This window comes from Carassius carassius, chromosome 29 (assembly GCF_963082965.1).
Source record: "Carassius carassius chromosome 29, fCarCar2.1, whole genome shotgun sequence".
NCBI classification, from domain to species: domain Eukaryota; kingdom Metazoa; phylum Chordata; class Actinopteri; order Cypriniformes; family Cyprinidae; genus Carassius; species Carassius carassius.
This window is the reverse complement of record NC_081783.1, coordinates 2,681,074-2,700,664: the sequence shown is the minus strand read 5'-3', so window position 1 is coordinate 2,700,664 and position 19,591 is coordinate 2,681,074. Positions and strand designations below refer to the sequence as shown.

The 19,591-nt window shown below is 36.5% G+C and overlaps 2 protein-coding genes across 6 annotated transcripts; both read left to right on the top strand.

The window, feature by feature from the left end:
- The first annotated feature begins 130 nt into the window (after positions 1-130).
- On the top strand, positions 131-11,620 carry si:ch211-277c7.7 (uncharacterized protein LOC100538111 homolog). 5 transcript variants are annotated; one of them, XM_059515444.1, is made up of 4 exons: positions 131-600; positions 1,360-1,415; positions 1,497-1,629; positions 11,483-11,620. In XM_059515444.1, the coding sequence occupies exons 1-3, from the start codon at positions 279-281 to the stop codon at positions 1,608-1,610; spliced, it is 492 nt and encodes a 163-aa protein (XP_059371427.1). In that variant the 5' UTR covers positions 131-278; the 3' UTR covers positions 1,611-1,629; positions 11,483-11,620. The 5 variants fall into 5 exon arrangements, with proteins under 5 accessions (XP_059371427.1, XP_059371428.1, XP_059371429.1 ...); XM_059515445.1 differs by having other exon boundaries at positions 1,497-1,611; positions 11,483-11,617; XM_059515446.1 differs by lacking the exon at positions 11,483-11,620 and adding an exon at positions 10,050-10,073 and having other exon boundaries at positions 1,497-1,611.
- LOC132109405 (homeobox protein MSH-A-like) lies at positions 1,528-12,350 on the top strand. Its single transcript, XM_059515441.1, has 3 exons — positions 1,528-1,611; positions 10,050-10,334; positions 11,483-12,350. Exons 2-3 carry the CDS (start codon positions 10,163-10,165, stop codon positions 11,935-11,937), a joined length of 627 nt encoding a protein of 208 aa, XP_059371424.1. The 5' UTR covers positions 1,528-1,611; positions 10,050-10,162; the 3' UTR covers positions 11,938-12,350.
- Positions 12,351-19,591: the final 7,241 nt, after the last annotated feature.

Below are 19,591 nucleotides of genomic sequence, written 5' to 3'. Positions count from 1 at the left end.
ACATAGAGACTGGTTTGAAACACGAAATATTAGAATTAAAAATAACAATAATAATTGCCTATTCATTTATTTGTTTGTTTATTCATTAACTATTCCTTTAAGAGCCTCGCTCCTCCTTTTGTGAGTGCCTTATGACGTAGCAGTTGATGAGCTCATCCTCTTCCGGTGACAATAGTTACATTTACAAAGTTACATTTTAGTTAAGTTTTACAGTACTGAAACAAAACTTTGTTTTAATAACCTAAGCAAGCTCTTAAATTTTGTTGACGCTGTTAATTATGGCAGCTTTCCGTAAATTACTCTACGTACCGCGCTTCGACACTCAGTCGCCTCAAACCGACAAGGAATCGCTATATAACGGCGAAAACAACAAACAGCACAAACTGAACGAGTTTACTCAAGAGGCGACTCCCTTACTCTTCCTCGACGTTACAAGTCCCGAAATAACACCATGTTTTTCGAAGACGGTGAAAACAAACCAGCTTTTGAGGTTGTACGCCAATTTGAGATCAACTGTTAATCTGAGGGGATCGAAAGGCGGGAAATTACGGCGCGCCAAACGCGTCACTTACGACGAAGGTGTAGGCGAACAGTCACAAGGTAAGTGATTCAAAACGCACGTGTGTGTGTGTGTGTGTGTGTGTGTGTGTGTGTGTGTGTGTATATATATATATATATATATATATACAGTACAGACCAAAAGTTTGGACACACCTTCTCATTCAAAGAGTTTTCTTTATTTTCATGACTATGAAAATTGTAGATTCACACTCAAGGCATCAAAACTATGAATTAACCCATGTGGAATTATATATGAAATTATATACATAACAAAAAAGTGTGAAAAAACTGAAAATATGTCATATTCTAGGTTCTTCAAAGTAGCCACCTTTTGCTTTGATTACTGCTTTGCACACTCTTGGCATTCTCTTGATGAGCTTCAAGAGGTAGTCACCTGAAATGGTCTTCCAACAGTCTTGAAGGAGTTCCCCGAGAGATGCTTAGCACTTGTTGGCCCTTTTGCCTTCTGTCTGCGGTCCAGCTCACCCCTAAACCATCTGGATTGGGTTCAGGTCCGGTGACTGTGGAGGCCAGGTCATCTGGCGCAGAACCCCATCACTCTCCTTCCTGGTCAAATAGCCCTTGATGCCTTCAGTGTGACTCTACAATTTTCATAGTCATGTAAATAAAGAAAACTCTTTGAATGAGAAGGTGTGTCCAAACTTTTGGTCTGTACACTATATATATATATATATATATATATATATATATATATATATATATATATATATATGTATGTACAGTAGTATAATGCATATTTTCTCTGCTTTGTCCTTTTTTTTTTTTTTTTTTTTAAAGGGGACTCATCTGATACTTTTGGATTCCCACCAAGAGATGTTAAGGCAGATGAAATGGTGAGTTCGGTACAGTTTTAGCATTTTATGGCATTTAATTTTCATTATCATGACCTATCTTATTCTTTATGGCTGTGTCAGTCCCGATCCCGAACGAAACAGGATGTATTGAGGACAATCAAGAGAATGGTGGAGGAGAACAGGGTCATCAGAGAGCGGTTACTCGCCTTGAGGCAGCAGAGCCGAAGACAATGAGGTTTGCACAGTTAAAAGGGTAAATAGTTCACCCCAAAATAGACAATTCTGTCATTACTTGTTCACCCCTTAATGAGACGCAGTAAGATGTCCAATCCTGCTTCTGGAGGGCCAGCATCCTGCAGAGTTTAGCATCACCCTGCTCCAACACATTTAAGTTTCTAGTGAGCCCTTGATTACTTTTGGTTCATTTAATTAAAGTTGGAGGTAGAATCTGCAGGATGACACCTCTGTTTTACACCAATATTATTCATTTTTTTCATGGAACACAAAAAGAGAATTTTTAAAGAATCCGAGAAAAAAAAAAACCTTTAAAATAGACTTAAAGTAGTCTATATGACTGTGCACATACTGTGACTAGTCTACAAGTCTTTTTTTATCCGCATTATTATGGTATTACGAACAGACTGAAATTATGTATGAGAAAGAGCTGTGTGAAGAACATTATAGGGAGAATAAATAAGGACATAGTTTTTACTGCTATGGGAAAACGTGTCTTAATAATACAAAATGTTGTAGGCTAATTCTTTTTCATTTCAGTTTCAGGTAGTACCACATTCAGCAAATTTTCAAGAGGAATGTTCAGATGTCACAATTCTGTTTATTATATACCTCCATTTATGTTACTATTAGAATCTAAAATCTAAATTCTTAGGGCTTTAAAATATTACGCATTTACGGACATGAGCATGACTTACAGATGACCACTAGATGGTGACATTACCAAAATTCAGAACCAATATATGAATAATAGGGCTCTTACTTCCACACTCTCCATTTAAATTATACTGTATGTACTAGTTGCTGTTTTTGTTATTAATTTTTTTAATTTATAAGGAGAATGACCTTCTAAATGTGTTCAGTTTATAGGACTTCTTCCATCTTTAAAACTGTTTCTCTTCCCATAGTTTTGTTCCATTGTCAGCTGTAGTTGTACTATTTAAGCTTTCTAGTGACAGATTGTATTTTTTTATTGCATGTCAGGTTGTTAGTAATGAAAAAAGAAACACTGAATAGACATTGCTGATTATATTTATTTATTTATTTAACTGATTTAAAAAAACAACAACAAAAGGTATTAGAGAAAGGTTTGTTATTGTAAGTCAAGTGACAGACATGTTTATTAAATCTTTCATCACTGATTACATGTATCTTATCTCTATTCTAATCTATTCTATTTTAAGTGCTACTAGATGTTTCAAAAAGCAGACTTAGAATTCACTGAAGACAGCTGACGGGAAATTTTTTGCCCACAACAAAACTGCATTACATTACCAGTGTCAAAGGAGCTCAACATCTTGCTTATGCAGGTTGTGGTTTCGTGGCAGAAATCATCAAATACAAAAGCTGTTGTTGAGAACATGACCTCAGACATTTAAATTGAGATAGATTAATCATGCTGTCAAGTCATGTCTTTATAATGAACCGATAAACCCAGGCCATGCTTATAGTTTCCTCTCCTGGGCGCCGGTGATGATTATGTGTTTTCCTCAAGCATCGGCTAAATGGCAGTGGGTGGGTCTCTAAGATTAAATCCAGGTTAAATGCAACTTCTGTAAATGTTTGTTGTAGATTAGAGTCAATTATAGAACTCGAGTAAGAAAAGGAATAGTTGCTTGGGGATGTTTAGATCTGACAGTAACCAGCTAAACATGTATTTCACAATAGATTATATATTGTTTGGTACTTGTAATTAAGTATCTCAAAAATGAATCAGCATATGAGCATGTAAAAACTGAATCAAACTGCCATAAACTGTTAAACAAACGTCTAACAAAGTGGAAAGCCCAGAACAGTGAGCTGCAGTTGTGCCTTGCACATTTAATACAGATTCCATCACTCAATTAAGCTGTAATTATTTTCACCACCAGGCTCATTTAGGTTCATGTGTTGAAACACGCTAAACAAGTGGAGCCACACCTTCTCTTTTGCACTTTTACGAGTCCTTAGCCACAAGCGGGGGTTGCCTAATGTCATTTTTTTATAATGATGTACAGGGAAAACACAAATTATCTCGAACAGGATAAGACAGCAATATTAGACCACAACACATCAATGTACACAATTTCCAGACACGTACAACTCTTTTTAATGCACACATGCAGTGGATATGTCCACTCTTAAGGAAAGTCTGTAAAAATAACATCACTCTTTAAATTAAAGGTGCTTCACGATGCCATAGAAGAACCTTTTTGTCTTAATGGTTCCATAAAGAACCTTTAACATCTGAAGAACCTTTCTGTTTGACAAAAGGTTCTTCGTGGCGAAAGAAGATTCTTCAGATTCTAAAAGGTAAGAAAGAGATGATTCTTTACAGAACCTTTGACAAAAATGGTTCTTCTATGGCATCGCTGTAAAGAACCTTTTAAGTACCTTTATTTTTAAGAGTTAATGTGGAGGAATTTTCTGTATTGTTTTTTCACAGGTGATTTTGAACCGTGTATCGTGTTTTAGGGTTAGATGAAACGTCCGTGAACTTAATAGATAATATCTTGGCAGAAAATCATCATCACTTTTTCTGTTTTCTCTTAGTGTCTGTTTTATTTAGTTCATTTTATTTATTTATTCGACCTACTCTGTCATAAATCAATGAATGTATTGCTTGGGCAGTAGATATATCTTTTGTGAACAGCCCTGCTTTATGTTTCCTTTGAATTTAGCTTCAAAGAGCTCATTGAACTTTAATACAACCCGAATTCCGGAAAAGTTGGGACGTTTTTTAAATTTTAATAAAATGAAAACTAAAAGACTTTCAAATCACATGAGCCAATATTTTATTCACAATAGAACATAGATAACATAGCAAATGTTTAAACTGAGAAAGTTTACAATTTTATGCACAAAATGAGCTCATTTCAATTTTGATTTCTGCTACAGGTCTCAAAAAAGTTGGGACGGGGCATGTTTACCATGGTGTAGCATCTCCTTTTCTTTTCAAAACAGTTTGAAGACGTCTGGGCATTGAGGCTATGAGTTGCTGGAGTTTTGCTGTTGGAATTTGGTCCCATTCTTGCCTTATATAGATTTCCAGCTGCTGAAGAGTTCGTGGTCGTCTTTGACGTATTTTTCGTTTAATGATGCGCCAAATGTTCTCTATAGGTGAAAGATCTGGACTGCAGGCAGGCCAGGTTAGCACCCGGACTCTTCTACGACGAAGCCATGCTGTTGTTATAGCTGCAGTATGTGGTTTTGCATTGTCCTGCTGAAATAAACAAGGCCTTCCCTGAAATAGACGTTGTTTGGAGGGAAGCATATGTTGCTCTAAAACCTTTATATACCTTTCAGCATTCACAGAGCCTTCCAAAACATGCAAGCTGCCCATACCGTATGCACTTATGCACCCCCATACCATCAGAGATGCTGGCTTTTGAACTGAACGCTGATAACATGCTGGAAGGTCTCCCTCCTCTTTAGCCCGGAGGACACGGCGTCCGTGATTTCCAACAAGAATGTCAAATTTGGACTCGTCTGACCATAAAACACTATTCCACTTTGAAATAGTCCATTTTAAATGAGCCTTGGCCCACAGGACACGACGGCGCTTCTGGACCATGTTCACATATGGCTTCCTTTTTGCATGATAGAGCTTTAGTTGGCATCTGCTGATGGCACGGCGGATTGTGTTTACCGACAGTGGTTTCTGAAAGTATTCCTGGGCCCATTTAGTAATGTCATTGACACAATCATGCCGATGAGTAATGCAGTGTCGTCTGAGAGCCCGAAGACCACGGGCATCCAATAAAGGTCTCCGGCCTTGTCCCTTACGCACAGAGATTTCTCCAGTTTCTCTGAATCTTTTGATGATGTTATGCACTGTAGATGATGAGATTTGCAAAGCCTTTGCAATTTGACGTTGAGGAACATTGTTTTTAAAGTTTTCCACAATTTTTTTACGCAGTCTTTCACAGATTGGAGAGCCTCTGCCCATCTTTACTTCTGAGAGACTCTGCTTCTCTAAGACAAAGCTTTTATAGCTAATCATGTTACAGACCTGATATCAATTAACTTAATTCTCCCAGCTGAATCTTTTCAAAACTGCTTGCTTTTTTAGCCATTTGTTGCCCCCGTGCCAACTTTTTTGAGACCTGTAGCAGGCATTAAATTTTAAATGAGCTAATTAAGTGGATAAAAGTGTAAAATTTCTCAGTTTAAACATTTGCTACGTTATCTATGTTCTATTGTGAATAACATATTGGCTCATGTGATTTGAAATTCCTTTAGTTTTCATTTTATTAAAATTTAAAAAACGTCCCAACTTTTCCGGAATTCGGGTTGTACAATACAGTTTTTCATATTAGTTGGTTGAATTTTATTTTCTCCTGTCATCACCGTCAAGCTATGCATCATTCTTTCCACTTCATCTTTGGCATTCAGTTTTAATATATTCTGTCACATGACACATTATATCATATTTAGCTCCAGTAAACAGATGTAATCTCCTCGGTTCTCTGTTTTCCGCTCTCAACTTTGCACTGGCTTGATGTGGTTTGATGCACACAAAGCAGCACAAAGACAATGACAGTGACTCAGTTTTATGCTTCCACACACACAAACACCTTATGCTACTGGTTACATTTGCACATCTTTTCCCTCACAGCTTATTTCCTTTTAACGACAGCATCCATAATTAATGAAATATCAGCCCTTGAACAGCTGGAATTAGTTCTGAGGCTAAAAAGCTCTCTGTTTGAGGCACATGGGAGAGGAGTTATTGTGAAAGCATAGGCACTTAGTAGTTGCTTCTGGAACACTGTTAATATAACCAATAACTGACTGCTGAAACTGTACAGACCTGTAAAAATATTGCACAAATTCAACACCACCTGAAAAACAGATTAGATAATCTAAACTAGATTACACAATCAGATTTCAAACATTAAGTACTATTCATTTTAAAAATGCTCATAATCAGATTAAATTATTTTATGGATTATGTGATTACATATTCACACAATGGAAGTACATTTTTCCTAATTGATTGATTCCACAGGGTTCAGCTGCTTGTGTGAAGAAAATACCTCAAACCTATAAAGAATTCCTCAAAATCTGATGCTTAGAAGCCACACCCGAAATTGATTCTCAGGAACCTTACTTTTCCCAGAAATGGTTTTGTCATCTTAACTGCCAGCGCAAAGGCATAATTGAGGAAATTGAACGGTGTCAGGAAGAAGCCTTTAAGCGCTTTACATTGTGCAAGTGCTGATGAGGGTGTAATAAGAAGCTGGATCCATATAGCCAAGAGGGACACAGACAGGCAGTCCAGAAACATTAGGCTCACTGCGCATGTTTCATTTAGTATTTGAGCTACTTCCAAGTTCAATCACAGTATTGGCTTCCTTATTTGACTGGCACTGCATATTTCATCGCATGGGGTCTATTGGAAAAAGATATCAAACAAACACTATCCGGGTGCAGTTGTGCTGAACGTCATTCTTCCTATCCATGTGAAGAACCTCATCTGGTGTATTTTTATGTAATCTGAAAAATGGGGTCAAGTTTGATATTGTGCTGCATTTATGAACTGAATGTTCCTGTAGTGCATGCAGTTCAGCCCTAAAAGTGCATCAAATACTTCGCCTCTAGGGACACGAATTGTGCATAATGGTCTGCTTACATTTCTTAATCAAGAGAAATGAACTGTTTAAAGGCAATGAACGACGGAATTGTCATGAGGTCCAAATTAAAATATTAAATTTTGTATATTTACAGAATTTCAAACTGAATAATGGAACTGTTTTTCTTGGCTTCTTGCTTTTTTAGGATTTATTTATATATTTATTTTAAGAAATTGCACTTTTTCTAAGAAATGGCTTGTGGTGGTTAAACAAACACAAATTTGCTGAACTGCAAATTATGTTCCCAAGCATTTTGAATTCAGCAGTCTAGTATAAAATTTGCCTTAAATGGTTAATCAGTACAACTAACAGGATTACTTTTGTGTTTATGCTCATTTATAAAATGTATAAAAGTCACACACTATTCAAGCTAGGGCAAAAATATATATATATATACATATACACCAAATATATTTTGTAAACAGTGAAGCTCAATGAATTGTATTTTTGAAATATTTTTTAAAACCCTCATATACCAACATATCTTTCAAAATGTATTTCAGAGCCAAGAAAATATATTTCCAATCTTACAGCAGCCTACATTTAGATTATTTTTGTTAAATATATATTTGCAAAAATATATAAAAAAAAACAGAAAATACATTGATAGAAAATATATTTACACAAATATATTTTGGCAAATATTTTTTTGCTGTGTACCTTAAGAGGTATGATATTTTCTAAATCCATCTGAAATGTGTAGTACTCAAAATGATGCAATTGCAGATCAAATGATGTTGTTCTCTGAGATCTTGGACCAGTTTCATATCCATGTTGAATTACGAGCCAAAGCAAGCAACAGAAATTAAGGCTAAAGTGGTTTTAGTACACTACATTATCCCATGAATTCTCTAAAATAATACAGAGCTTTGTTACTCTTCATTTCTCCTCATTTTCCCATCCTCAGACTGAAATAGCTGTTTGAGTTTGTTTATGGTTTTGCCTGCCCTCAAAAGCAATTTGGGTCAAACAATTAAAAAAGCAAATCCACTGTAAAGCATGCTGTTAGAAAGAACCGATCAGTAGACATTTAAACTTGATGTTTAACATTTATTTGGCATGCTAAATATATAGGTTGTGTCATGCTTTTTAGCTCATATCATGTTTTTACACACAAATAATTAAAACAAACTCTGTGAGTATTGCTTCCAAATTAAAAACACAGCAATGCCAATGTGTCAAATTTTATTGACTGCATTGATTTCTTTCTCTTTTACAGAAAATGTATCTTTACATAATTAGGTCTTCCACTTTAATCAAATTATAGTAATCTGATATCTGAACAGCTTGCCTTCCCATGCTCTCTGTAGCAATCATTCCTTGTCTAGAGTGCCTCAGGCCACAGCAGCCAAATCCTTGTCAAGGATTATCTGTTAAAACCTCCCTCCAGTGTTGACCCTGTTTGTATTGCATATTATGTGTCGGTATTGACTGAAGTGAACTTCCTGACGTTTTCTCTTTTGTGAGCACAATACGCTGCTCTCTCTGACATTTTTATCTTCAACTTGATGCTCTAGTTTAACAATCTAAATGATTTAAAGACATCACAAAGGAACACAAATTACCTTGATTTTTAACCTCAGGAGTGCACCCTAATCACTGCTATTACTGAGGGGAATATGTAAAGGTGAATGCTAAAATGATTTAAGCATAGAACGCAAGTGATGTGAGAACAGTTATTATTCGTAAAGCTTAATGAAGCCAATGCCTTTGCCACAGAATTAAACCTGTCACGATTACAGAGTATAACTCCTCTGGAGAGCTGTAATAATGGCGCAGGAACCCAGACTTGGTGGAGACACTTAAGTGTTAGTTTTGACAGGACTGACTTGTACTTCTGCATTCTCTAGAAATCAAATAATTACCACAGTGCAAATGCAAATCCTGCAGTGGGAAAAAGGGAGTTGCATGTTAAGTTTTCTCTGATAAATCTCACCAAGGAGCCTGAATTGTGCAAAGAGAGTTGCACATTTGTTTTTCTAACAAACCTTTTCCATCAGTTTTCATTTCAGTGCATTTCATGGTATATTACTCGTGAACTGTGACGAGTAGAGTTCACAGCCTTTAAATTGACAGACAAGGGCTATATAAGTGGGCGCCATGCACCTTTAGAAGGTAGCAATTTTCTGGTATTACGTTAAATCCTGGTAAAAAAGAACCGGATTCCAGGAGCCTAATTACAAGGTGTTAATAGCGACAACAATATAATTACTGTAATTCACACACTAGCCTGAAACCTTTATTCCCCTCCAAATGTATGACACAAATGTGATCATATTTCATTTTTTGCTATTTGCTGTATATGTATTTTTTTCTAAAACACTACTAGGCAACTTTGGATCGAGTCAATTGTGTTCTCAGCCTATAAGATTGTTTTTAAATCGTTCTTGTAAACACAAAATGTGAAGTGGCTATATTTTAGCTTGATTGTGCATCTTAAAATGAACAAATTACTGATGTGAGAGCAATTTGAAGGAAAACTAATTTTAGCATATATATTTCCCCACTAAACACCACATTGTGCTCTAAATATAACCTCTTAATCCGTGAAGTGTATCATTTAAGGGCTCAGGAGCTTCACTGCAGGTCTCCCTTCAGAAAGCTGTCTAGGTAGGCGTATCTCTAGGATTTGAGACGCAGCCTCTGAGTGAAAGATGATTGGTTCAAACTTTGGATAGTCTTGTAACGTTTGTCAAGATATTGTTAAGTTAGTTGTCATGTAAAAGTTAAGCAAGAGCAAGCGCGACTTCAGCTTCTTTCTCAAGGGTCCATGTGGAATGTCGTTGTAGTTAGTTATTTATTTATTTTCCCGGAATGATTTCAGCTAATTATAAAGGTAAAACTTCCTCCGATGAAGAAGATGATCAGGGTTCACGGTCATCTCCGGCGGAGCGTTCAGTCCAGGCGCAAAGTCTGTCTTTCAGCGTCGAAGCCCTCATGTCGAAAAAAGGACGGAGTGAATCATCTTCACACGAACCGATTCCGATGCCCTGCTTTATAAATCCAGACGATCGATCACTGATCTATCCAGAGTCGGTGGATTTCCCCAAACGCTGTCAATCTGTCAAAGAGGATTCTTCCTGGATCAATAAACCCAGATTATCACCACGTAAGATACTATTTGAATACTAAATTAATAAAGTTTCAATGTTTGCTACAGCATTAGTTATTAAATAACGTGGCATTTGTAAACAACAGCATGTAGGTGACTTCCTCAAAACGAACTTTTCTGAGACACTGTTGCAACCAATTGGTGTCAGTTTCATTTTTAGTGAGTGATTCCAACAGAATAACCAGGGGACTTTATTTTAAATTGTATATATAAAGACTTAAGGTACAAAAAGATTTTTCTTTTAAATTAGCATTTTATCAGGCTCCTATGAAGAAAAAAAAGGCATTCAGTAACTGACTAACCTTTTCTTTGCCATTAAAGTGAAATTACTGAACCTAAACATAGGAGCATGATTAAAAATGCTCATTTAAGAAAAAATGTGATATGAACTCTTTGCATATGAAGTCTTCAAATTAATTAAAAACAATAAAGACTTGTAAAATAATGATAGAATAGTAACACATAAGGAATATACATTGCCCTCCAAAATTGTGTGTATATATATATATATATATATATATATATATATATACATACATCTATATAGACATTTATGTATATAGATTTATATGTATATATACAGGTGCATCTCAAAAAATTAGAATATAATGGAAAAGGGCTTTATTTTTTGTAATTTAATAATTAAAAAAACTTGCTTATATTCTAGATTCATTGCACACAAACTCAAATATTTCAAGATTTTTTTTGTTGTAATTCTGATGGTTACAACTTACAGCTTAAGGAAAATTAAAAAAAACTTTTTTTTTCTCAAAGATCAATCAAAAAAGGTTTAATTATGCACTCAATACTTGGTTGGGGCTCCTTTTGCATGAATTACTGCTTCAGTGCAAAAAATAAAGACCTTTTCTATGATATTCTACATTTTTTAGATGCACCTGTATACAGTATATACACACACATTTTTAGAGGGCAATGTATTATGTGTTACTATTCTATTATATTAGTCATTACATAAAATCTTAAACCAAGTGATAAACACCGCTTAATCAAGACAAAAAGAGCAGATATGACCTGGTGTGTGTACTTTATGAGTTTGTCCAGTGTTAAAACAAATTAGTCATCAGCCCGAGCTGTTTATTACCTTGTAACTACTTTACGAGCTAATTTATGAACTAATTTTACAGGAGCGCAGAGTCCTGCGACATGCACTCTCCGAAAGCACAAGACGAACCGTAAACCCCGAACCCCTTTCACCACAGCTCAACTCTTGGCCCTGGAGAGGAAGTTTCGTCAGAAGCAATACCTGTCTATCGCCGAACGCGCCGAATTCTCCAGCTCTCTCAGCCTGACCGAGACCCAGGTGAAGATCTGGTTCCAGAACCGAAGAGCGAAGGCCAAGCGGCTGCAGGAGGCAGAGCTGGAGAGGCTCAAAATGACCAGCAAACTCATCTTACATCCCGGCCTCAGTCTGCCGTTTCCACTCTGTACGCAGACCCAGACAGCAGCTCTCTTGTGTGGACAGTCTTTCCACTTCAGCAGACATATGCTGCCCTTTGCACCTGCAGGAATATACTCCACACCGGTGGCTTACAGAGTGTGTCCTCTCTCCAAAGACGGCTTCTCTGTGGAGCCAGTCTAGAGGATCTATAGCATCAACTTTATCTATTCCTGGAAACACTTCTGGTTTATCTGCTGGACATACTGACATTTTAATGTTTGATTAGACATTATACAATTGTATGTATGCTTAGGATTTCTTTAATTATCATCGTTAAATGTTACTTTACACTCTTAAAAATTAAGGATCCTAAAAGAGGTTTTCTGATTAAATAGAAGCATTCTGGGTTCACCAAAGAACCTTCCAGTGAACAGTTTGTAAAAGAACCTGTTTTTTGTGTATAAATAAAACGGAAAGACACATTTATACCATGTTAAAGTTCCATGGATGTTAAAGGTTCTTCACAGAACCAAAGATTCCAATAAAGAATCTTAATTTGTAAGAGCGTAATCTACTTTGGAAGCCACAAAGAATAAATGAAATGTAGATTTGCAGTGTTTTTTTTTTTTTTTTTTTTTTTGGTGTCACAAAATGTAATTACATTCTTGTAAGTCTTCTCTAACTTCCAGGGCATTGTATGATATTATATCACCCAATATTTTGCATTAAAATATTGATCTTATGTGATTTTGAGTCACATTAAAGAAAATGTCAAAGTACATTAATTATTGTACCACATAAACAAAGTATATTTGTATGACAAATCCTAATTTCAAATGTGTTTATGTAAAGAAAAAGCAACCTAATATATGGTCACACTTGAAGGACCAATTCTCACTATTAACTGGTCTTTGCCTCAGTAAACTTAAATAGAAATGATTTTTGCACATTAATAGTAAGGTAGTTAAGTTTCGGAACCCAAAATATGGTCAAGCACTAGTAAACAACCCACATGCTGGTAATATGCACAGTTAAGAGTGAAAACTGGTCCTTAAAATAAAGTGTTATCCATTACCCATACTGTATATATATTACTGTTTTAGTGTTTTAGGGAAACTTTGGAGACGGAGATCAGCTCAGCCTTAAATCCGCAGGATTGCTAATGCTTTTTAAATTGAGCTGCTGAAAAGAGGCTTTTAAGCGTTCATGCTCATAATCAGTGGAAATGTCGGCTGACCTGTGCAGCTCTTTTCATGCCGGTGGTCCCAGGAAAGTTCATTAAACGGTGTCATTACATGACGCACTAAGTATTTCAGTTCGTAAATCGTGCAACAGAGGAATGTGTCGACCTGATGCTTTTCAGATGTGATTTATGACAGATTAATTGGCTTTGTTGTACAGCTGACTTTCCATTAAATAATCAGTAATATTTTGCTTGTGTAATTACACATTCATGGGGTATCTAGACAGTAAAAATAGCGTGATATATTAGCCCCCTTCAGTCACGGTCACTGAGCTGGAGTGAATTGAACACAACTGCTTATTTTCCATAGACACCAACCGTGTCTCAGCATGTCCCTTAATAGGTCTTCTCCGTCTGGTCTAAGAAGAAACCTTTGTATTGTGATCTGACTTTGAGCTTTAACTGATGGTGAATGCCGAGCTCTACATCAACCAGACCCTTTATTAATTGTCCTTACACTCCAAGTTTAACTCCACCGGTGTGAAATGGTGTATGCTAAGAGATCAGTGATAAAGAGCAGAAAGCATTACATGATTGGCTTCTTTTGCTCACTTAACTGTGGCGTATTCTGGCGCTGACTAAGTGTTTCTCGTTACTGAATGACCATGTTACAATTAGCAGTCATTTTACAGTCCATTTCTGGTTCTTTGTTTTTAAAACAAGCTGCAGCATTAGTTTGATAACAGATCTCTCTTGAGTTTTGGCCCGTGAGGGCAGTTTCACTCCTTCTTGGTTGAAGTTTGAAAGATCTTCGTGCCAAGTTTTTCTGTCTGTTCAGGCCATTGAGCGGAAAGCTTTGATCCTCAGTGACTACGACTAGGGAGGTCGAAAATTTATTTTTTTATTATTATTATAATTCATGCAAATGTTGAACTTCAGACTATTAAACACAGAGCCTGTGAGAAAATTAAACCGTTTACTACATAACAGCCTCCCGCTGAACCTAAAACTGAGCATTACTTTTACTTTGTAACATTTTATAATATGGTTTTAAGTTGGTAAATGCATTAACTAACAGTGAGCAATACGTTTAATTAATCAATCAATAAAACTATGTTAAGGTCTAGGCTAGCTCCGGTCTACTAAATAATATGAACAGATGCAACTTTTGATTTTAATAAAGTATTGTTTAATGGTAACATTAAAATAATGAGATTAATAAATGCTTTAGAAGTATTTTTCATTGTTAGTTCATGTTAACTAATTCTAAAAAATGAAACCTTATTTTAAAGTGCTAAAATTTGTATATATTTATTCTTTTATTGCATAATCTTGATGCTACAATATAATTAAATGCTTTCATTTATTATGATAGATAAAGTAACATGGCACATCTACAGAATTTCCTGAGTGCTCTCAAAAGAGTTGGAATTCCTTTTGTGGACTGCAAAAAACAACAGGGGCTTTTAAAACATGACTGGCTTCCTATATGCTGCTATACAGATTTTAACTTCACTTCTTTAAGAAAAAAAAAAAAAAAAAAAAAAATAAGAAGTAGGGGAAGTCGTGGCCTGGTGGTTAGAGAATCGGACTCCCAATCGAAGGGTTGTGGGTTCGAGTCCCGGGCCGGCAGGAATTGTGGGTGGGGGGAGTGCATGTACAGTTCTCTCACTGCCCTCAATACCACGACTGAGGTGCCCTTGAGCAAGGCACCGAACCCCCAACTGCTCCCCGGGCGCCGCAGCATAAATGGCTGCCCACTTCTCCGGGTGTGTGTTCACAGTGTGTGTGTGTTCACTGCTCTGTGTGTGTGCACTTCGGATGGGTTAAATGCAGAGCACAAATTCTGAGTATGGGTCACCATACTTGGCCGAATGTCACTTCACTTCTCTTAATTTTTATTTTTCCTGATATGCACCAGATGGCATAATTTTGATTGTTAACCAGCTGATTTGGCCACTAGGTGTAGCCATTTCTTTGATAAAATAAAGACATTTACAATGTCCATGAAATAAAAAAAGAAACAGATTTTATTGTAAACATATTTATTAAATATATATATATATATATATATATATATATATATATATATATATATATATATATATATATATATATATATTACAAGAGTAATAAAAAGATAAGATAAAAAGAAAACTAAATGGAGAGACATAGTACCACTAACATCTGATCCCGGGTATATTTTATGTGACAAGTATAATCTGTAAAAGGTTTTACCTGCTCAAGGTTGCATCTTTGAACAAACCAAGTCATTTTTTATAGTCGCACAATTCCAACTTCCATCTTCAGATGAAATAATTTCTGCACAGTGTTTACACAAAATATGTGAGGTGCGTCCAGGGTGGAATAAACTGGTAATTGCTCAAAGCAGCGCACAAGTGATTGACAAAAAGCACAATGGCTGTGATGGGGAGGAAAAGACGCCAGCCGATGCTGCTGTGCTGAGCTCCACACACCTGCCAACATAACATCTCTCTGCTCACCAGAGCATGCAGCAAAACCCGTCTGAGAGAAACAAACTTCAGACTTTGTGTTTCCCTGAAAGAATACGGAATGATTCAATGATGAAAAGTCTGCCTGTTTTAAAGGCAATGCAGCCAATGCACGTGCACACAGTTCATGTCATTTTTCTACTCTTTGTTTACATCAATGTGGCAAAAACACACAGTTCAGTTTGTCCCAGTGAGATTAAATGTCACATTTAGATGGAGGAAGATAGATTTGCACAATGGAAATCCATCTTTCAGCTACAGCAGATCATAAAAAGAGTCATATCTGAGCACACGGTGACTCCAGTACTCCAGAGTCTTTTTATTTTAGATGGTGTCATTATGGGAAATCCCTTTATCTCGCTTCAAAGCCCTTGAGCAGGTGTGTTTCATGAAACAATCACTTTATTCAGCCTCTTAACGCCAGGGGAATGAGGCTGTCTGAAAGGAAAACAGTCCTCCAGGAAGATCTCTCTCTCTCTCTCTCTCTCTCTCTCTCTCTCTCTCTCTCTCTCTCTCTAGATATTAAGATGCCGCCGATGCTTGGCTTCATTTTGAGCTCGTTACAACAATCATTAAACACTACAAACACAAACTCAGGTGGCTAAAGATGTTCATTTTAACATCCTTTAGGCCATTGTTCTTAGTCAGTGGGTTGGGAATCAAAAATGGGTCATAGGTGTGTTCTGATTGAATTGCAGGCCGAAGGGGAAAATGATGCTAATGCAATAGGGCAGTGTCTGTTTACACTCAGTGTGAATAATGATCCTTTCTGGTGAAGACTGTGTTCATTAACTCTGCCCACCATTGCTCAGATAGTTTACCTTTAGTACAAATAACATATTACTTCTGTTTATGAATTGTGCGAAGCATCTGTTTCTATATAGACCAAGCAAAATGCTATTGGTGTAAGTGTACTGATATTTAAATAGCATAAAAATCTGCTTTTCAAACATTTGCATATTTTTTGTAATGAAATTAATACTTTTATTCAGCAAGGATGCATTAAATTTATTAAAAGATTTCTATTGCACATAAATGCTGTTCTTTTGAACTTTCTTACAGCAAAGAATGCAAAAAAAAAAAAGGTATGAAGGAGCACATCTGTTTCAACATTGATATTTAGAAATGTTTCTGAAACAGTAAATCAGCATATTAGAATGATTTCTGAAGGATCACAGGATTGAATTACATTTCACAATTTTTGCTATTTATTCAAATGGAAAGCAGCTATTTTAAATTGTAATAATATTTTACATTATTTTTTTATCAAATAATAATAATCTCTTGGTGAGCATAAGAGATTTCTTTCAGAAATCTTTTCAACAGTAGTGTAGCTTTTTAGTAGTCAAGTCACTTTTATTTATATAGTGCTTTATACAATAGGCTACAGATTGCCTCAAAGCAGCTTCACATAAACAGGAAAATATCAGAATCGATGAAAACTTCTTCAAATATGAGACATATTGAAATTCTTTGACATACATAATTTCGCTCAAGGCAGTTCAGTGTCGGTTCATTCCAGTTCAATACTAGAGTTCATCGATTATTAAATTCAGCTATAAGCAGCTCTACAGAAGGCTACAGAATCGTCATTTAGCTTGAGTCAATTTAATGTAAATTCAAATCAGTGTTGATGCTGCAAAATTCATAATTCATGATTCAGCTGTAAAACAGCTCCACAGATGACAATTGTGTCATTATTCAGCTCATTTTAGTTTAAGTGTTAAGTGCAAATGCTGTTAAAATCATTAAATGAACATTTTATGTCTTTTGTTTAACTTTGTTCCAAATTAACAAACCTACAATGCAACACGGGCACCTCCCCTATCACGACTGGACACACCCCTTACTGGTGATTGGCTAGAAGTGCCTTTCAGCTGTTTTTCTTAGAAATCCCTTACTGCTCTTTTAAGAGAGAAAATATCAAGGGCAGTGTGTCCAGTCGTACGTTCCCAGTCTGGGGCTATTAGGAACGGGCGAACAAAGTTCAATTATTTGAGAGAAACAAGGAGGACATCCAATCTCCAGTTTCAGCCATCTAACCAAGGCACCAAAATAAACCAAGTAGATTTTTATTTTAAGTAAGAAACAAAGAGGTAACAGAAGTAGTTATAATACTATTAGTACTTATTACCTTCCCCAAACATAACACACAAACATTACGTCCTGGGACGTAACACCCCCACCATTAAAGTTTACAACCCACCAGATGTAAACAAACAAATTTGCATTGAAACCCTTAAGTCTAAAAATGTTGCACTGCCCAATAAATATAGTAAATGTTAATTATTGACACTTGCTAACTGATATGGGCCAGTGAAGAAGATTTAAATGGCAAAATGCAATGAGGAGCAGAGATGCCACAAAGGTCACAAAGATGATTCTCTCCAGGTTCACAATAGCAGAAAACGTCTACACAAACATTTACACATGCCATCTTAATGCCGTGCACCAACACATCAGTGCTAGAACAGGAGTTAGTGGAGAATGGCAGGATACTGCTCAATATAAATGATGGAGCAGATCCTGTATCTCTTAAAATCGAAACAGGTCTCAAGTTAGACTCAGTCGGGGATGCAAAACCAGAGAGAATAAAAGGTTGAAAAGCTGCCACTTCAACATCAGTCACTGTACATATGAAGGTGGTATTTGAGTAAGTGGCACTTTTAGTCAAGTGTGAAACCACAGCACTGGCAGCATGCAGGGTAGAGATAGGATCTCGAAGATCGAAACCAAAAGCATTTTGGCGAGTCAGGACAAACTCATCAATCGAAACTGCCGAGTCTGCCAGCGAAGTGACTTTTTGTTCATTCAGATGGACTACAAACTTTCTGGTATGCAATTTTTTGAAGTCTTCCAACAAGAGCAACTCTCGAAGTTGCTCAAAACATTCAATCTTGTTGGAAAGACACCACTTCTCAAAAAGTGTTCTTTGATCTCTTGCAAACTCCATGTGCGTCTGTTTGACTGTTTTTGAATGCAAACTTAATTTTTGTTGGTAAGCCTCAGGGACCACCTCGTACGCACGTAAGACTGTGGACTTCAACACGTCATAGTCAAGAGACTGTTCTAATGGTAAGGCAGAGCAAACAGTGCCTTAACAGTAAGACTGCACTGCAATAATAAAGCCCATGTCTTTAGGCCATTTTAACTTACCTGCTAAACGCTCCAAAGCTACAAAATAAGCATCAACTTCCACTGCTTTAAAAGGTGGCACAAGTTTGATAAGTTTACTGACATCAAAATCAGACCTAGAGGAGCTGTGATCAGAGTCATGGACATTGAGACCAAAAACAGCTGAAGGTGAAGAAATAAGTAACTCCTGTTTACTCCTGTAGAAATTGTTAATACTTGAGTGATTACTAGTGGTTTACCATGACATCCACTTAAGAATTAATTATACATCATTAAATTAAAATTTATGCATTTAGCAGATGCTTTGACTTACATTGCATTCAGGCTAACAATTTTCTCCTATCATGTGTTCCCCGGGATTCGAACACCCAATCTTGCACTTGTTAATCCAATGCTCTACCACTTGAGCTACAGGAACACATTATACATATTATTATGAATCTGTATACACAGTAGTTCTTGGGGAAGTATTTAAAAGTAGTTAATGATTACCTAATAGTGAACTACCACTAGTTCCAGCCAACTATTAAAGGTAACTTGTTTTTGTACAGCACTTCATTTTTTTTTTGTTAAACAGTTTTGTTACCGTGTTGGGTCACCATCACTCAATGTCCAATGTAAAACCATGGGCCTGAAGCCAAACCAGTTAAGAACCGTCGCCTTAGGCTGAAGTGTGTCAGATTTGAAGACAATCATACAGAGAGAGAGGAACATCCTCACATCCAACTCTTTGTGGATCACAGCTCTCTCCCCATGGCTATTACTGTCTGAGAATGTTATATCTACGTCCCTACGACTCTCCATCACAGGATGTACAACCCAGTTACAGTTCTCTGATGCCAATGGTGTGGACATTGTTTGGCTGAACGAGAGCTTGCACTTCGGTGACTTTGATATCCGGCTGGAAGTGGAGCTTTTTTTCTTTTCTTTTTTTTCTCATGTGCAAGGTTGTTGAGAGGTCTTAGCTTAGAGGTTGGGCCACTTATAAATATTTCACTTGCAATGCAAAAGTGCTAGAAGAAAA

Bases quoted from the DNA above. Each gene is read 5' to 3' on its own strand.
- si:ch211-277c7.7 (XM_059515444.1), top strand. From the start codon at position 279: ATGGCAGCTTTCCGTAAATTACTCTACGTACCGCGCTTCGACACTCAG. The intron at 601-1,359 runs GTAAGTGATTCA...TTTTTTTTAAAG, and splicing joins TGTAGGCGAACAGTCACAAG to GGGACTCATCTGATACTTTT. The intron at 1,416-1,496 runs GTGAGTTCGGTA...TGGCTGTGTCAG, and splicing joins ATGTTAAGGCAGATGAAATG to TCCCGATCCCGAACGAAACA.
- LOC132109405 (XM_059515441.1), top strand. From the start codon at position 10,163: ATGTCGAAAAAAGGACGGAGTGAATCATCTTCACACGAACCGATTCCG. The intron at 10,335-11,482 runs GTAAGATACTAT...CTAATTTTACAG, and splicing joins TAAACCCAGATTATCACCAC to GAGCGCAGAGTCCTGCGACA.